This window comes from Molossus molossus, unplaced genomic scaffold (assembly GCF_014108415.1).
Source record: "Molossus molossus isolate mMolMol1 unplaced genomic scaffold, mMolMol1.p scaffold_m16_p_5, whole genome shotgun sequence".
NCBI lineage: Eukaryota > Metazoa > Chordata > Mammalia > Chiroptera > Molossidae > Molossus > Molossus molossus.
Genome location: NW_023425388.1, coordinates 29,219,242 through 29,234,192, shown reverse-complemented (window position 1 = coordinate 29,234,192; position 14,951 = coordinate 29,219,242). Strand labels below are relative to the sequence as shown.

General features: G+C 42.0%; 1 protein-coding gene across 3 annotated transcripts in view; it reads left to right on the top strand.

The window, feature by feature from the left end:
• The window catches only part of LOC118617110 (NACHT, LRR and PYD domains-containing protein 1b allele 5-like), a 33,102-nt gene extending 18,819 nt beyond the window's left edge, over positions 1-14,283 (top strand). For all 3 annotated transcript variants that reach the window (XM_036242723.1, XM_036242722.1, XM_036242725.1), the window contains 6 exons: positions 225-359; positions 5,705-5,843; positions 8,804-8,857; positions 9,118-9,198; positions 11,674-11,937; positions 13,478-14,283. In XM_036242723.1, the coding sequence (XP_036098616.1) occupies positions 225-359; positions 5,705-5,843; positions 8,804-8,857; positions 9,118-9,198; positions 11,674-11,937; positions 13,478-13,488 (684 nt within the window). In that variant the 3' untranslated portion in view covers positions 13,489-14,283. The remainder of the gene's footprint in view (positions 1-224; positions 360-5,704; positions 5,844-8,803; positions 8,858-9,117; positions 9,199-11,673; positions 11,938-13,477) is intronic.
• The last annotated feature ends 668 nt before the right edge of the window (positions 14,284-14,951 follow it).

Here is a 14,951-nt window from a genome sequence, read left to right as displayed (position 1 = left end):
TTGCATGGACAGACGAGGCCAGCTGCAGCATTGCTGCTCAGGATGTGGCCTGGGACCCAGGGGACCAGGACCATCGGCATCAGCTGGGAGCTTGTTAAAGTTTTAGCACACACTCAGCCCTACCCCACACCCACAGAATCAGAGCCTGGCGCCGCATGGCGTGTCTCTTAGACAGCTCTTACCATTGTTGCTGATGCGTTTCATAACCAAATTTTCATCTCCAGGATATTTCAAAGTCTGTCAAGCACTCCTCTAAGAAATTCATGAAAATCGACAAGCCTCCTGTCTGCCATAAGTTATTGCAGAATGGGAAGAAGTACAGACTGGTCAGTGAACCAGAAGCTGATATCACCCCAGAGGTATACATTTTAAAAACCAACTTGGAGTAGCAGCAGGGATGTATATGTCTTAGCTATGGTATTTTGAAGGTTTCAAAGGAATCTATTTTGTCCTCATTTTTTATTTCTTATTCATAAGAGAACAGTTATTTTGCTAACCTCATAGCTTATTCCAAAGATGCTTTGCATTTTAGGATTCGTCTGCAACCATTGCAAAGCTAGACTAGCCAATCACTTTCCCTTTTAAAAGGTTTTACATTTTCTTGAATGTCTTATTAAATCCCTCAAACAGTGTTAGCGTCAAAGGAATAAAAAACTGAAGCTGCATTTTAAGTTACAAAGTGTTTAAGGTTAATGGAAAGGAATTGCTAACAAGGGATTTTGGGCTTTTCTTACTGGAAGGCATTTGAAAAATAGTTATGGGAACATATTGCCATTTAGATTTAAACTATTCCCTGCACACACCATGGTATTTGTAAGTGATTTCAGTTTCTCATAAATGACTCAGTTATTTTTAAAACTTATTTTCATTATGTGCTCTGAATGTGTACCATAGCTTATCTAGCCTAGACGTCTGTGTGGGAATTCCTTTTGTACATCTCTTTCTGTTTCTTTATAGTACATGAAAAGTTGAAAACCCGTTTTGATTCTATTATATTAAAATATGAAGCAAAAAGGAGCTAATTGTAAAAGGAGAACGACTGCATAATTTTCACATAAAGCGCTATTGCCATTGAGATGGGTACAAAGTACAGTGGGTTTTCAGGAAGGTTCCCCACATGGCGACGTTTGTTTTGGGTTTGCAGGGTGAGGGAATCACTGGGAGAGCCGACCTCTCCTGGATGAGGGAACAGCAGTGCCTAAGGAGATGGGAATGTGCGGCTGGGCTCAAGGCATTGGGGTAGTTCCGGGGAAGTGGGAACACAGGGCTTTGGGAAGAGGAGGGCCAAGGGAGGACATTGACTTCACTTCATAGCCCTGGTGACCCGGAAGGTGGTGAGGAAAAGCTAGTGATTTGGAATGGAAAGAGAGAGGGAACAGTTAAGGCCATTGGTTTATGATGGTAATGCCCAGGGCGCTTACATGGCACAAGGCAAAGTGGAGATGTTGTGGGTTGTGTTTCAGACCACCACAGTAAAGTGGAGATCGCAGGAAAGTGAGTCACAGGTTTTTGGTTTCCCAGTGCATATGAAAGTTATGTTTTATGCTAGACTGCAGTCAATATTAAGTGCAATCTCATTCTGTCTGAAAAAAACAACGTACATACTTAATTAGAATATTCTTTCTTGCTAAAAATGCTAACCTTCAGCGAGTCAGTGTTTTGCTGGTGGAAGGTCTTCCTCCTGTGTTGATGGCTGCTGAATGATCAGAGTGGCGGTTGCTGAAGGTTGGGGTGACTGTGGCAGTTTTTAAAAATAAGACAACAGTGAAGTTTGCCACAAAGCTGGATTCTTCCTGTCAGAAAGGATTTCATTGTAGCATGCAATGCTGTTTGATAGCATTTTACCCACAGTAGAACTTCTTTCAAAATTGGAGTCAGTGCTCTCAAACCCTACAGTGGTTTATCAAGTAAGTTCATGTACTATTCTGAATCCTTTGTTGTCATTTCAACAGTCTTTATAGCGTCTATATCAGGAATAGATTCCATCTCAAGAAACCACTTTTCTTTGCTCATCCAGTTCCTCGCTCATTCAAGTTTTATGAGATTGCAGCATTCAGTCACATCTTCTGGCTCTACCTTTAATTCTAGTTCTCTTACTGTTTCCACCAAACCTACAGTTACTTCCTCCACTGAAGTCTTGAACCCCCAAACTCATCCATGAGGATTGGAATGAACTTCTTCCTAACTCCTGTTAATGTTGATGTTTTGACCTCTTCCCATGAGTCATGGATGTTGTTAATGGCGTAGAATGGTGAATTCTTTCTGGAAGGTTTTCAATTGACTTTGCCCAGATCCATCAGAGAAATCACTAACTATGGCAGCTAGAGCCTTCAACAGTGTATTTCTTTTTCTTTTCTTTTGGATAACCCTCACTCAAGGATATTTTTTCCATTGATTTTTTTAGAGAGTGGGAGTGAGGGAGGGAGAAAGAGAAAGAGAGAAAGAGAAATATCGATGTGAGAGACACATTGATTGGTTGTCTCCCACATGTGCCCTCACCAGGGCCAGGGATTGAACCCACAATCCAAGTATGTGACTTTGGCTGAGAATCGAACCCATGACCCTCTGGTGCACTGGCCAGTGCTCTAACCACTGAGCATCACTGGCCAGGGCAGGAAATGTATTTCTTAAATAATAAGATTTGAAAGTACAAATTACTCCTTGTTAGTAGGCATGGGAAAAACATTAATCTCATTGCACATCCCCATCAGAGCTCTTGAGTGACCAGGTGAATTGTCAGTGAGCAACAATATTTTGAAGGGACTCTTCTTTTTCTGAGCAGTAGGCCTCAACAGTGGACTTAAAATATTTAGTAAGCCAGGTTGTAAACATATGTTCTGACATCTAGGCTGTGTTCCATTTCTAGAGCACAGGCAGGGTAGATTTAGTATAATTCTCAAGGGCCCTAGCATTTTCAGATGGTAAATGAGCATTGGATTCAACTATAAGTCACTGGCTGCATTAGCCCCTAACAAGAGAGTCAGCCTGTCCTTTGAAGCTTTGAAGCCAGGCATTGACTTCTCGCTAGCCATGGAAGTCCTACATGGCATCTTCTTCCAACAGAAGACTATTTTGTCTACACTGAACATCTGTTCTTTAATGCAGCTACTTTCATGAATTATCTTAGCTAGATCTTCCAGATACACTTGCGCAGCTTCTACATCAGCACTTGCCTGCTTTACCTTGCATTTGTGTGGAGATGGCTTCTTTCCGTGAACCTCTGCTGGCTTCAGACTTCTCTTCTGCAGCTTCCTCACCTCCCTCAGCCTTCATGGAACAGAATCGAGTTAGGGCCTTGCTCTGGATTAGGCTTTGGCTTAAGGAAATGAGGCTGGCTTTTTATCTTCTGTCCAGACCACTAAAACTTTCTTACTAGCATCAAGGTTGTTTTACTTTCTTACCATTTGTGTGTTCACTGGATTAGCACTTTAAATTTCCATCAAGAACTTTTCCTTTGTGCTCACGACTTGGCGAACTGGCTCAAGAGGCCTAGTTGTAGGCCTGTATCAGCTTTCAGCATGCCTTCCTCACCAGGCTCAGTGATGTCGAGCTTTTGATTTATTTATTTATTTATTTATTTATTTTTTTTATCCTCACCCGAGGACATTTTTCCATTTTTTGTTCAGGTAGAGTGGGAGGGAGAGAGAGGAACAGAGAGAGAGAAACATCGATGTGAAGGGACACATCGAGTGGTTGCCACCCACACAACCGACCAGGGCCGGGGACAAACTGCAACCAAGGTACGTGCCCTTAGCGGGAACCGAACCCGGGTCTCTCAGGACCGCAGGCCGACGCTCTAACCGCTGAGCCAAACCGGCCAGGGCCGAGCTTTTGATTTAAAGTGAGACATGAGACTCTTCCTTTCACTTGAAAACTAAATATCCATTGTTGGGTTATTAATTGGCCCATTTTCAATATGGTGTGTTTCAGGGAATAGGGAGGCCTGAGGAGAGGGAGAAAAATAGGGGAACGGCCCGTTGGAGCAGTCAGAACACACTCATATATTTATTAAGTTCATGATGCCTCAAAACAATGACAGTAGTAACATGAAAGGCCATGATCGCACATCACCATTACAAATGTAATAATGAAAGAATCTGAAATAAAAGAATCTGAGAATTTCCAAAATGTGACACAGAGACGTGAAGTGAGCAAGTGCTGTTGGAAAAATGGTGATGATAGGGTTGCCACCAACTTCAGCTTGTAAAGAGCATCATATCTGTGAAGTGCAATGAAACAAGATACACCTGTACTTTTTATTTACTTATTTTTGTTACAGATGTTTCTCCTTTTTTCCTCCATCGACACCCTCCTCCTAATCTTAACCCCCCAACCTTATTGTCTATGTCCTTGGTTACGCATACATGCATATAACTTCTTTGATTTATCCCCCCCCTTCTGAGGTTTGTCAGTCTGCACCCCACTTCCATGTCTCTGGGTCTGTTTTGCTCCTGAGCCTGTTTTGTTCATTATATTCCACATAAAAGTGAGATCATGTGATATTTGTCTTTCTCTGTTTGGCTTGTTTCACTTAGGATAATACTCTCCAGGTCCCTCCATGTCATCTCAAAGGATAAGAGATCTTTCTTTCTTACAGCTGCATAGTACTCCATTGTGTATATGTACCACAGCTTTTTTATGCACTTATCTATTGATGGACACTTGGGCTGTTTCTAGATCTTAGCTATTGTAAATAGTGCTGCTATGAACATAGGGGTGCATATGTTCTCTCTGATTGGTGTTTCAGGCTTCTTAGGGTATATTCCTAGAAGTGGGATCACTGGATCAAATGGCAGTTCAATTTTTAATTTTTGGAGGATACACCATATTGTTTTCCATAGTGGCTGCACCAGTCTGCATTCCCACCAGCAGTGTATTAGAGTCCCCTTTTCTCCACACCCTCGCCAGCACTTGTTGTTTGATGATTTGTTGATGGCGGCCATTCTGGTAGGTGTGAGGTGATACCTCATAGTTGTTTTAATTTGTATCTCTCTGATGATTAGTGACGTTGAGCATTTTTTCATATGTTACTTGGTCACTTGTATGTCCTGTTTGAAGAGGGATACACCTGTACTTTTAAAAACAATGCATTTCTCCCTCCAGGCTCTCTAGGCAGAGGAGGTGGAAGGCAGGAGGCAGTCTGTGTAGCAGTTACGAGCTCACACTTTGCATCAGAAGCTGAGGGTTCAGATTAGTCCCACCACTTCCTAGATGTGGACTTGGGCAAGTTAATTTCTTCTCTGAGCTTCTTGATCTATAATGTAGGAAAAAGAGGATTTGGTGGGGAAGGTGGTGTTCAACCAGGGAGTGTGGATAAAACACGCAGCATGTCTGTACACGTTGTTGAGTCTATTCCAGATTACAGAGAGGTCTAAGCATGGGATGGCCAGGAAGGTCAAAAGCACTTCTGATGGCTGAGCACACATTCTGGTTTGAGAACAGGAAACGTGAAATCGGGAAAGAGCTGAAAAGTTAAGTTTAGGAAAATGAAGCAGAAAAGGAGGTTGGAGTAAGGGAGGGCTAGAAGCAAGAGAAGACAGAGTGTGATTCAGGAGTGGGGTTTCCAAGGTCAAGGTGTCAGTGAACATTCAAGCAAGCGTTAATCCATCAAATTGTCATCATTTGTTATTTGACATTTTATGCTGTCAATTAATGAACACAGCTTTTCCATTTTAACAATACCACTTTTTTTTTTTTTTTAAAGGAAATTGAATTTGTGGATGGTTCACTTTTAAAACTGAAAAGTTACATTGAAGTTTATTTGGAGCAGCCAGTGGAGTTTAAATTACTGCTGGTGGAAATGGATTCCGAGGAGATTGTATGGAAAGCGAAACTGAGAGAATGTAAGTGTTTGTATCTTAAATGAAAGCTGGTTTGTGAGTGGTGGGGGTGGGAAAGCAAACAGAGTCATCGTCTGTCCCGTTGTCATAAAACTTACAAAGCTGGTGAGGGGACCGGCCCCCCTGTAACAGAGGTTCGGGCTCTGGCTCTCAGGCACCCAGGTCCAGACCCTGGAGGTCAGTGGGTGGTTCCGCGAGTGTGTGGAGGCTTCAGACGGTGGGGGTGGGGGTGGGGGTGGGGTTGGCCAGCAGAGCTGGTGTTTTTCTTACCACTCGGAGGTTTGGATCGCAGATGTTTTCATGTGAATTAGGGGTATTGTGACAGTCTCCTCTGTGATCTGGGTGTAGATCTGCATTTGGCTGGTTGATTTTCTCATTTGCTGACACTTCCCTTTTTGGTCTTCAACTGATAGCTCCCACTCTGTGCGATGACGGCCCTGTCGTGGGACCCCATTGCCCCTCCTTCCCCTTGCGTAAATTTTTTGGTGCTGGGACGCCCGCTGACAACCCTTTCCCCCCTTTAACATCCTCTCCTGCTCTGGGAGAAGTGGGAGAGGGCTGCAACCCATAGGGAACCCCTCTGGAGAGAAGAACTTCAGGTGATACCAGAGAGCTGTCCCAGCTTCCTCCTCAGGCAGATCTGAGCTGGACCTCTGATTCTACTTGAAGAGAGTCTTTAGAACGACAGACATGTGAGGAGTCATCACCTTCTGGAGCCAAAAGGGAGGCAGGAGCCGTGGGCTGGGGATGAGGGGAGACCAGCTCCATGCGGGGTCGTGGGCCCGTCTCTGACCCACTTGCGGCTGGAGCATTCTTAGGTGCAAAGGGCACTGAGCGGGGCCACGTGTGTTCTTTGCATCAGTTGCAGTTTGGATTATGATACCTATTCTTTCCCAGTATCACACACAGTCCTGTGGTGACTACAGCATCGTTCTCAAAAGCAGCACAGTGGTTGGTGCCAGCAGCTGGACATGGAAGGAGTTGAAACCCATTCTTTTCTTATTTTTATTTATTTTTTTTGTTAATCCTTACCTGAGGATATTTTTCCATTGATTTTTTAGATAGAATGGAAGGGAGGGAAGGAGAAAGAGAGAGAGAAACACTGATGTGAGAGAGACACATCGATTGGTTGCCTCCCGCACGACCTTAACCAGGGCCAGGGATCGAACCTGCAACCCAGGTATGTGTCCTTGACCGGAAATGGAACCCGCAACCCTTTAATCTGGGGGCCCATGCTCTAACTGCCAAGCCAGACCAGCCAGGGAGTAACCCACTCTTATTTCTGTTGCCCTTCAGAATTTTTATTTGGCTTCACACAAGTCGTAACATCAGGGATCTGTTAAGTGTTTTATAAATCTCATTATCATCTGATCAACATTTGAATCCTTTTCCAGCTTGTTTAGTTTTGTATCCATTGAGTTATATGTAGAGTCTGTGTTTTCTGTCAGGTCTTTACTCTAGAATGAAACCTGATTAATGATTTTGGAATTCTCAGTCCCAGCATAAGCATGAACCTTTTCTATAATTGTGATTGATTCTTATTCTCAACATTATACCCTTAAGTTAGCCAGTTTGCAACAGAGCCTCTTATCCAAGCTAAAGTTACTTACCTATAAAGAGTCTAGTGGGGAATCTGTGTAGGGGATTGTATTGTTTTTCTTGGTATTCATTAATTTTTTCAAATAAATGAACCTGAAAGATGCTATCTTTTAATCATCGTAAATGCTGCGGGAATAGAGGTATTTAACTTGCAGCCACCTGCATAAAAACAGGTGTCTTCTGGGCTGAGAAGACATCTCTAGGTAGTTTCAAAGACCACTTCATAAGACCTTGTTATGTTTGATTTTTTTTTTTTTTTTTTTAGATAGAGTGGGAGGGAAAGAGCGGAAGAGAGAGAGCGCGCGAGAGAGAAACATCGACGTGAAAGGGACACATCGAGTGGCTGCCACCCACATGACCCCAACCGGGACTGGGAACAAACTGCAACTGAGTTATGTGCTCTTAGCAGGAACCGAACCCGGGTCTCTCTGGACCGCAGGCCGACGCTTTAACTGCTGAGCCAAACCAGCCAGGGCTGATTTTTTAAAAATAACTTCTTTAATAGTTACTGCATTGTAAGATGTTTCTGGTATTTTTTTTTTGGGCTGGCTGAAGCTAATGGTTAGTTGAGGTTAGTTGTCACTGTTAAGGCCTCGTCACTAAAGGGACCTGTAGACAGCCTGCATGAGGCTTGGACACCCCGTAGAGCAGCGGCCACCTTCCACACGAGGAAGGTGGTGTGAATCGCGACGAAGTGCCCAGAAAGGACCCCGAGGATGGTGTTCTCCCGAGTGTGGAATGAAAATACCTGAGGGTGTTTGGTGGAGCACATAGAACTGCATTTAAAACAGAAAATGTTTGTTTTTGTGGCAGGTGATGCCAGTGTTCTACTTACAGTAGTTAAGTAAAGAAATACGAGTAAATCGCCCTGGCCGGTTTGGCTCAGCAGTTAGAGCGTCAGCCTGCGGTCCGGAGAGACCCGGGTTCGGTTCCCACTAAGGGCATGTACCTTGGTTGCAGTTTGTCCCCGGCCCTGGTTGGTCGGTCGGGTGGCAGGCACTCGATGTGTCCCTTTCACATCGATGTTTCTCTCTCTCTCTCTCTCTTCCTCTCTCTCCCTCCCAATCTATCTGTACAAAAAATGGAAAAATGTCCTCGGGTGAGGATTAAAAAAAAAAAGAAATACGAGTAAATCCCACTTCACCTGGCGTTCGGGAGGGGCAGAAACCGTGACAGTGGTGAGCAGTTATTTGTCTCGTTTCAAGCCCAGTGCATTTGTGCACACACCAGGTGAAGCCCAGACTCGGATGTGAACTTCGGAGAGGTTGCCAAGACCCCAGCGCTTCACACGTGCTCACACACTGATCTCTTTAATTCTCATTTCATGCTCCTATTTCTAAGTGATGCTTATTGTACTTTGACAGGTGACTGGGTGCAACGTGACCAGAGTCAGAACATTTCAAAAAGCAGCACCGGTGGTAAGTGCCAGTAACCAGTCATGAAGCGAGTCGTGCCCACTTTTCCGTCCCTCCCTTTGCTAGGGTTTGTTTTGCTGCGCAGAGGTGGTCGCGGTAAGGGTCATTCAGTGCTCTGTAGCTCTCTTATCATCCAAACAACCTTAGAATCCACTTTCAGTTAGCTTCTACCCTGAAGGATGATTTTTAAAAAGAATCCAGATGGAAGGTGGGTCAAAAGTAATAAACATAATGGAAAGCCAATTTATTCTTTTTTTTTTAAGGTAACAGGCGACGTAAAATGAATATCACCCTACCTGAAGAGGAGGTCTATGATAAAAGAATGAAGCAGGTTGACACTTCAGGTCTGTGACAATGTCCTCAGTGGCTGTGGATCCTTTCCCTGGTCTCCCCGGTCGACGGTCACCCATCACTCACGCTCTTGGATAGTCTTCCCAGAGCCGTGTCCGGTTGTGCGTGCCTGTGTCCCAGCTCCTCGGACCTGGATAAGGGTCCTTCTTGGCCTGCCCTGGCCCGTTATCCCAGCTTGATGCCCCACTCCTCCCCTTCACTCAGCAGAGCAGCGGGGGGAGTGGGGTCCCTTGCAATCCTTAAGGGTAGGGTCATACCTTCTATCTTGACATTCCCCGTAGCACTGAGCCTGGAGCCTTATGGAGACGTAGTGAGCATGCTGGACTGTGTGGGGTTGAGAACATCCACGTGTGCATTCAGTGGCACCACAGTTCTGAGCTACTGGCAGGTGGAGCACCTCCAGCTCAGTTATTGAAGGCAGATCTCCACTTCTTCCAGTTAAATGCCGGAGACCAAGCCTCAATAGAGAAAATACAATAGAGATTTAAAACACTTAACAATACTCTAAGGAGCCAGAAGATAGAATTCGTCACTCAAAATGCAAGTCCAACAAGAATTCACAAATCTAAGATTAAAAATACAGACTCAAATTTGTATGAGACGAGGTCTCAAGCATTTAGTGACCTCGCGTAACTCTCCAAATTAACCCTTTCATCAAAATACCTTTTCTTTTACTGTTATTGTAAGAAGGTATGAGTCTCTAAAAGCAGACAAGCTCTCTATCAAATGAAGTAAGATATTCCACACTTTCTAGAGCAGGAGGCTTTGAGGATGACGTTTGTGTGCTTTTACTGTATATCACTATAGAAATGTTTGTTATTTTTATTAAAGTCAACACCAAAATAGTGAGGCTCTGGAATTATTTTTAAAAGCTAACTATATTGAGAGAGAGTTTTTTCCAGTTCTGTTGACAGATAAAATTGTGTATACTAAAGTGTACAATATGATGATTTGGTATACATATACATTGTGAAATATTTACCAGTCAAGTTAGTTAATACATCCATCACCTCACAGTAACTTTTTAGTTTAGTGGTGAGAACACTTAAGATCTACTATCTTAGCAAATCTTAAGTATACAATATAATACAGTATTATTAACTATAGTAACCATGATGTCATTAGATCCTCAGAAATTACTCATCTTATGAGTGGGACACAGTTTTGTATTAAATTGATTTATAGGACAAGTTTTTCTTGTTTCATGCAATTATTTGGCTATTTAAAATTAGCTTTAATACCAAATAGCTAGAAATAGAATCAAAATGATCAGATACACCTAGAAAGATTAAAGATTTCCACCCTTTTTGGAGTTGACAATGTACGCTCTAAATAAACAAATTAATAGGTTTTTTTTTGTTTGTTTAGGTATTCTCGCAACATTCTTGGAGCTATCCAGTCACTAGCCTGGTAGTTTCAGACTCAGTATATCACTGTGTTGCTTTTTAAATATGGTCAGTGCTCAACCTTAACAGTATTAATTTGAGATCTTGTTAAAATTTAGGCTCAGAGTCTGATACACTGACTTTGGGGATGGTCTTGAGAACTTCTCTTTAAATAGGTTTCCTGTGCAGTAGTTTTCATTGACAGAGGTTTTGAGAGCTGGGAGCAATCGGCCATGTGTCAGGAAACCACTAGAGGGCGCAGGCCATCTTTAAGAACCCATTCTTCAGTTAACTCTACAGTTGGAGAGGAAACTGAAGTGGGAAAGGGTCCAAGTACAAATGTTATATACACGTGAATAAATTGTTGTCTTTAGAGTAGAGGTGTTGCAGCCCTGGAAGAGGGGTAGAAGCTTATTCTTCTTACCTCTCACTCACTTCTAATGTCCTCTCCAGTATTGGTAATGTCTTGCTAATCCTTACCGGAAACTCCTTGAGCTTAGCTGTATAATAGCACAAAGTGATAGTCACAAATCTTGTTTGATGATAAGGCTAATGTTTTTTAGGGGTCCAGTGGTTTGCATTGGCAGATATATGCCCTTCGAGGATTATGTTTCTTGGAGATTAACAGGAATTACAGATACCATCCTGTGACTTTTCTGTGGAATTTGCTTTTCCCCTAAAGCCAGAAGATGGCATAGTGGAGACTTAATTCAGACCTCTTGCTAACATTTAGATAGAGACAGAGGTAGGCAAGGGCAGAGCTGTATATTTTTCTTTTTAAACCACATAATTATTTTTGGTATCTGAATTCTTTTTATTCCAACCTGATTTGGGCTGCTTTGTAAAAGTCGCATTCATAATTATTATGAACATTATACCCTAGTTTAATGTTACATAAAAGCGTTCCCTTTAGTTCTTAAGATTTTTTTGAAAAACAGGGATTCTTTTGGCACTTAAATATATTTTAAAAGCAGTTACAATTACAAATAATGTGTCCTTTTTGATAGAAGGAGAATATTTTCATTGTAAGTAGTTATAAATGAAGTGTTGAGGGAAACTACTGAATTTCTCATCTGCTTTTAGCTGGAGCAGAGACCCTGTTAACAGATGCCCAGCTGATTACCCTTGCTGGGAAATTGGGGAAGGAGTGGATAAAAATTGCCATTGTCAACCTGGATTTGGACATTAGTGATATTGATGCTATCCGGGAGAAGAAAGAAGATGTTACGATTTCTAAGTTTAGAATGCTGCAGAAGTGGAAAGAAAAGGAGCAGAGTAATGCCACAGTCCGGAATTTATATAACTGCTTGAAAAACGTCTCAGCGGAAGTCCAAGAGGTGCTGGAAGGTGAGCAGGAAATATCTTGTCATTTACTTGGAATCAAGCTGTGCCCTTGTGAATAGCAAATGTCTACTGTAGAATGTATTGCTTGTTTATTTATAAACGGGGGGTTCAGATTATTATGTAAATGTAGCAGGAAGCTTGTGGGCTGCCATAATCTAAGGAATGATGATTTGTGCATGGAGTCAGAGGAAGGGTTCAAATTCCAGCTTAAGTGCTGGCTCTTTGTGACTAGGCAAATTCTTAACCTCACTTTAAGCCTCTGTTCTCATCTGTCAGATGGACGCAAAAACTTCTGTGTCCCGATCTGTTGTTAGTACGAAAAAAGATCGTGCATGTAAAGCTTCAGGCAGGTAGTAAGCTCAGTAAGGTTTAAATATGAATGTCCTGGTACTTGAGACCCTTGGGGCTGGGCTTTCCCTTGTGCTGAAGCAGTGCTGGAGGAGTCCACTGGGTGGCACTAGTGAACCTCAAGCAGCAAAGGGGAAGGGAAAAAGCAGAGTCAGAGAGGCTAAAGGGAGTTTTGTTTCTAATCTCAGTCCAAAAAACCACAGGGTTCCTTCCTTTGTTTTTAAGCACTTCTTTTTTTGTGGTTTTGATTTCATTATATCCAAGGTCAAACCAATTAAAAACTTTGGTTATATATTGTTCCATAGTTAACACATACAGTGTTACTTTTCAGAACCCTCAGTAAGTCAGAGAGAGGTTTTTATTTGGAATGCTATTTACTTTTTATTCCAAAAAGGGTATAAAAGCATGTAAATGCCCCAAAAGTTTATATGAAAATAAAAGCACTCGATGGTCCCTCAGGATGCTTTCAGAGGTGGGGGGCAAGGTTTCTGAACCCCCCATCCCGTAGACTTTGGGTGTAGAAGCCTCAAGCAAATAGAATAGCTGGTTTCGGTGTCACATTTTTAATTCTTGTTCTTGGACATGTTGAAATTATGTACATTACTGAGGCCTACATGTGGAAATCTGCTTATTTGCATGTAGGCGCTTCTGCCTATTGACAATAGTAGCCGCACTGTTCTGTGATGACCAGCGTCACTGTCTTCCATCAAAGGGAGGCTCGGAAAACTGAACTCAGACTCTTTATAACGAGGTTGTTTGTTTGTTTTTAAAATCTGCTCCTGACCTCACTGACACTTGACTTGCTGGTACATTAGAAATACAAAGGGCTGTGTGGCAATTTTTAGCAGTAAAGAAATCATAACTTATTGGTTCAATTCTGTCATTAAATAGGAAAGAAAATCTTCTGTGAGTTAAAAACAAATACCCCCCCCCCAAGTTTATCAATATTTTATGTCCTCCTGTAGCCAAAATACCTGGCTAATTTGCTGAATTTTATATTTGTATCAGGATGTTTTAGTATCATGCAGTGGCTTCTCTTAAGCTCTGGAAAACTCGGCAACTTCCAGAAATCCCCCCTTTTTTTTCTTTCCAGGAGTTTCTTTTTTAAATAGCCAAGTGATTTTATTTCAAAGCTTGCTCCTTTTTTCCCCCCAACAATGAGTCTCTGAATTTGTTTAATTCTCTATTTTGTCAGGTTTCTTATAGGCAATATGAAATTTGGAAGATGAACAGAAAAAGGAAGCCTCAGGAACTTTTATTTGCAAAACACCACTTCAGCTGGTCCTTGGGTACAGACTTCATGAGACTGCAAATGTCAGTCTCTGGAAAACCTTCTCCACGGCCAGCCACTCTGTAGCTCACACTATCCAGTGGCAAAGAGAATGTAAAATTTTGGAAAACTTGAGGAAGAAAATAACATCAAGATTTTTTTTTCTTTTTCGGCACCTCCTGCTCACACCATCCCACCTGTTCCCCCACCCAAACAGGTATAATTACAAAGGGTGCTTAAAATGACTCAGCTCAGGCAGGTGAGAATGTGGTAATTTTCTTTTTGAAGTAGTGTGGACTATGAAATTCTTACCAACTGTTTGAAACATTTTTAGCAGTCACATAGTGGTGTACTTAAACTTGCACCAATTTAGTTTAGCTTTTATCATATTGACATAAATCATGAAGAGAGGTACCTTCAGCCTCCACACAGACAGACACACGTGCCTCTGGGTAACTCTATCTGTTTTGTGGGATATCATTTTGTATCTCACAGAACTAACCTGTCTGGCTAGTGGTCTGCTAAGCTGTTAACCCTATCATGCTACCTGGTCCTAGAGTGACTAGACTAAAGGAATATTATCCTCTCCCCATCCGGGGGTTGATGAGCACACTCAGACGTGATCTCCTCACTTCACTGGGCGAATTCAACCAGATCAATCGGCAGAGTTGCAATTTTAATCAACCTTCTGAAATCACCGGACCAAACACTACATTTCTTGACTTTTACCCTGGGATCATTTATTTTGGGGTGGGGTGGGGTGGGAGTGGGGTGGTGGGGAGAGGTCCTCTCAGTAATAGCCTTAGCAGGACCAAGGGAAAACTGTCATCTCTTCTTGAAGAAGACGTGCCCTAGGGAATAATGGGTCACATTGGCTCTTGATAATTGGTGAAATGTTTGTGTGTTTTTTGTATGTATAGATATTTTCACTCTCCCCAAATCATGCAGGCGGTGATTAACATTTTGGATATGTTTTGTTAACTTATTTGAAGACGCTATAAATTACCATTAGTCTTCTGTGTACATTAGCTGGAGAGTAAAATAAATCTAATGAATTAATCAGAGAAACACACTTTATTGTTTTGCCTGTGAAGAACAAATTAACTTTATAGGGAATAACATTTTTAATTGTCAGGGATCCTGTGGAATTCAAATCAGTGTCACTTTAATGAGCTGTGTTTTTTTTTTTTAAATTGTACTATGTTTTAGGAAACATGGAGTTTTAACATTCAGAGGTGTAAACTAAAGGGACTTGAATTTTTAAATGTTTATTATTTTTTATAAGTTGTTTTTCAAAGAAAAGCATAATTTCAGAGGTGCTTTGTATATATGCTAATTTCCTAACAATTTCATCCTTTTACATACTGTGGATGAAGGGAAGGAAAATAAATCTGCATTT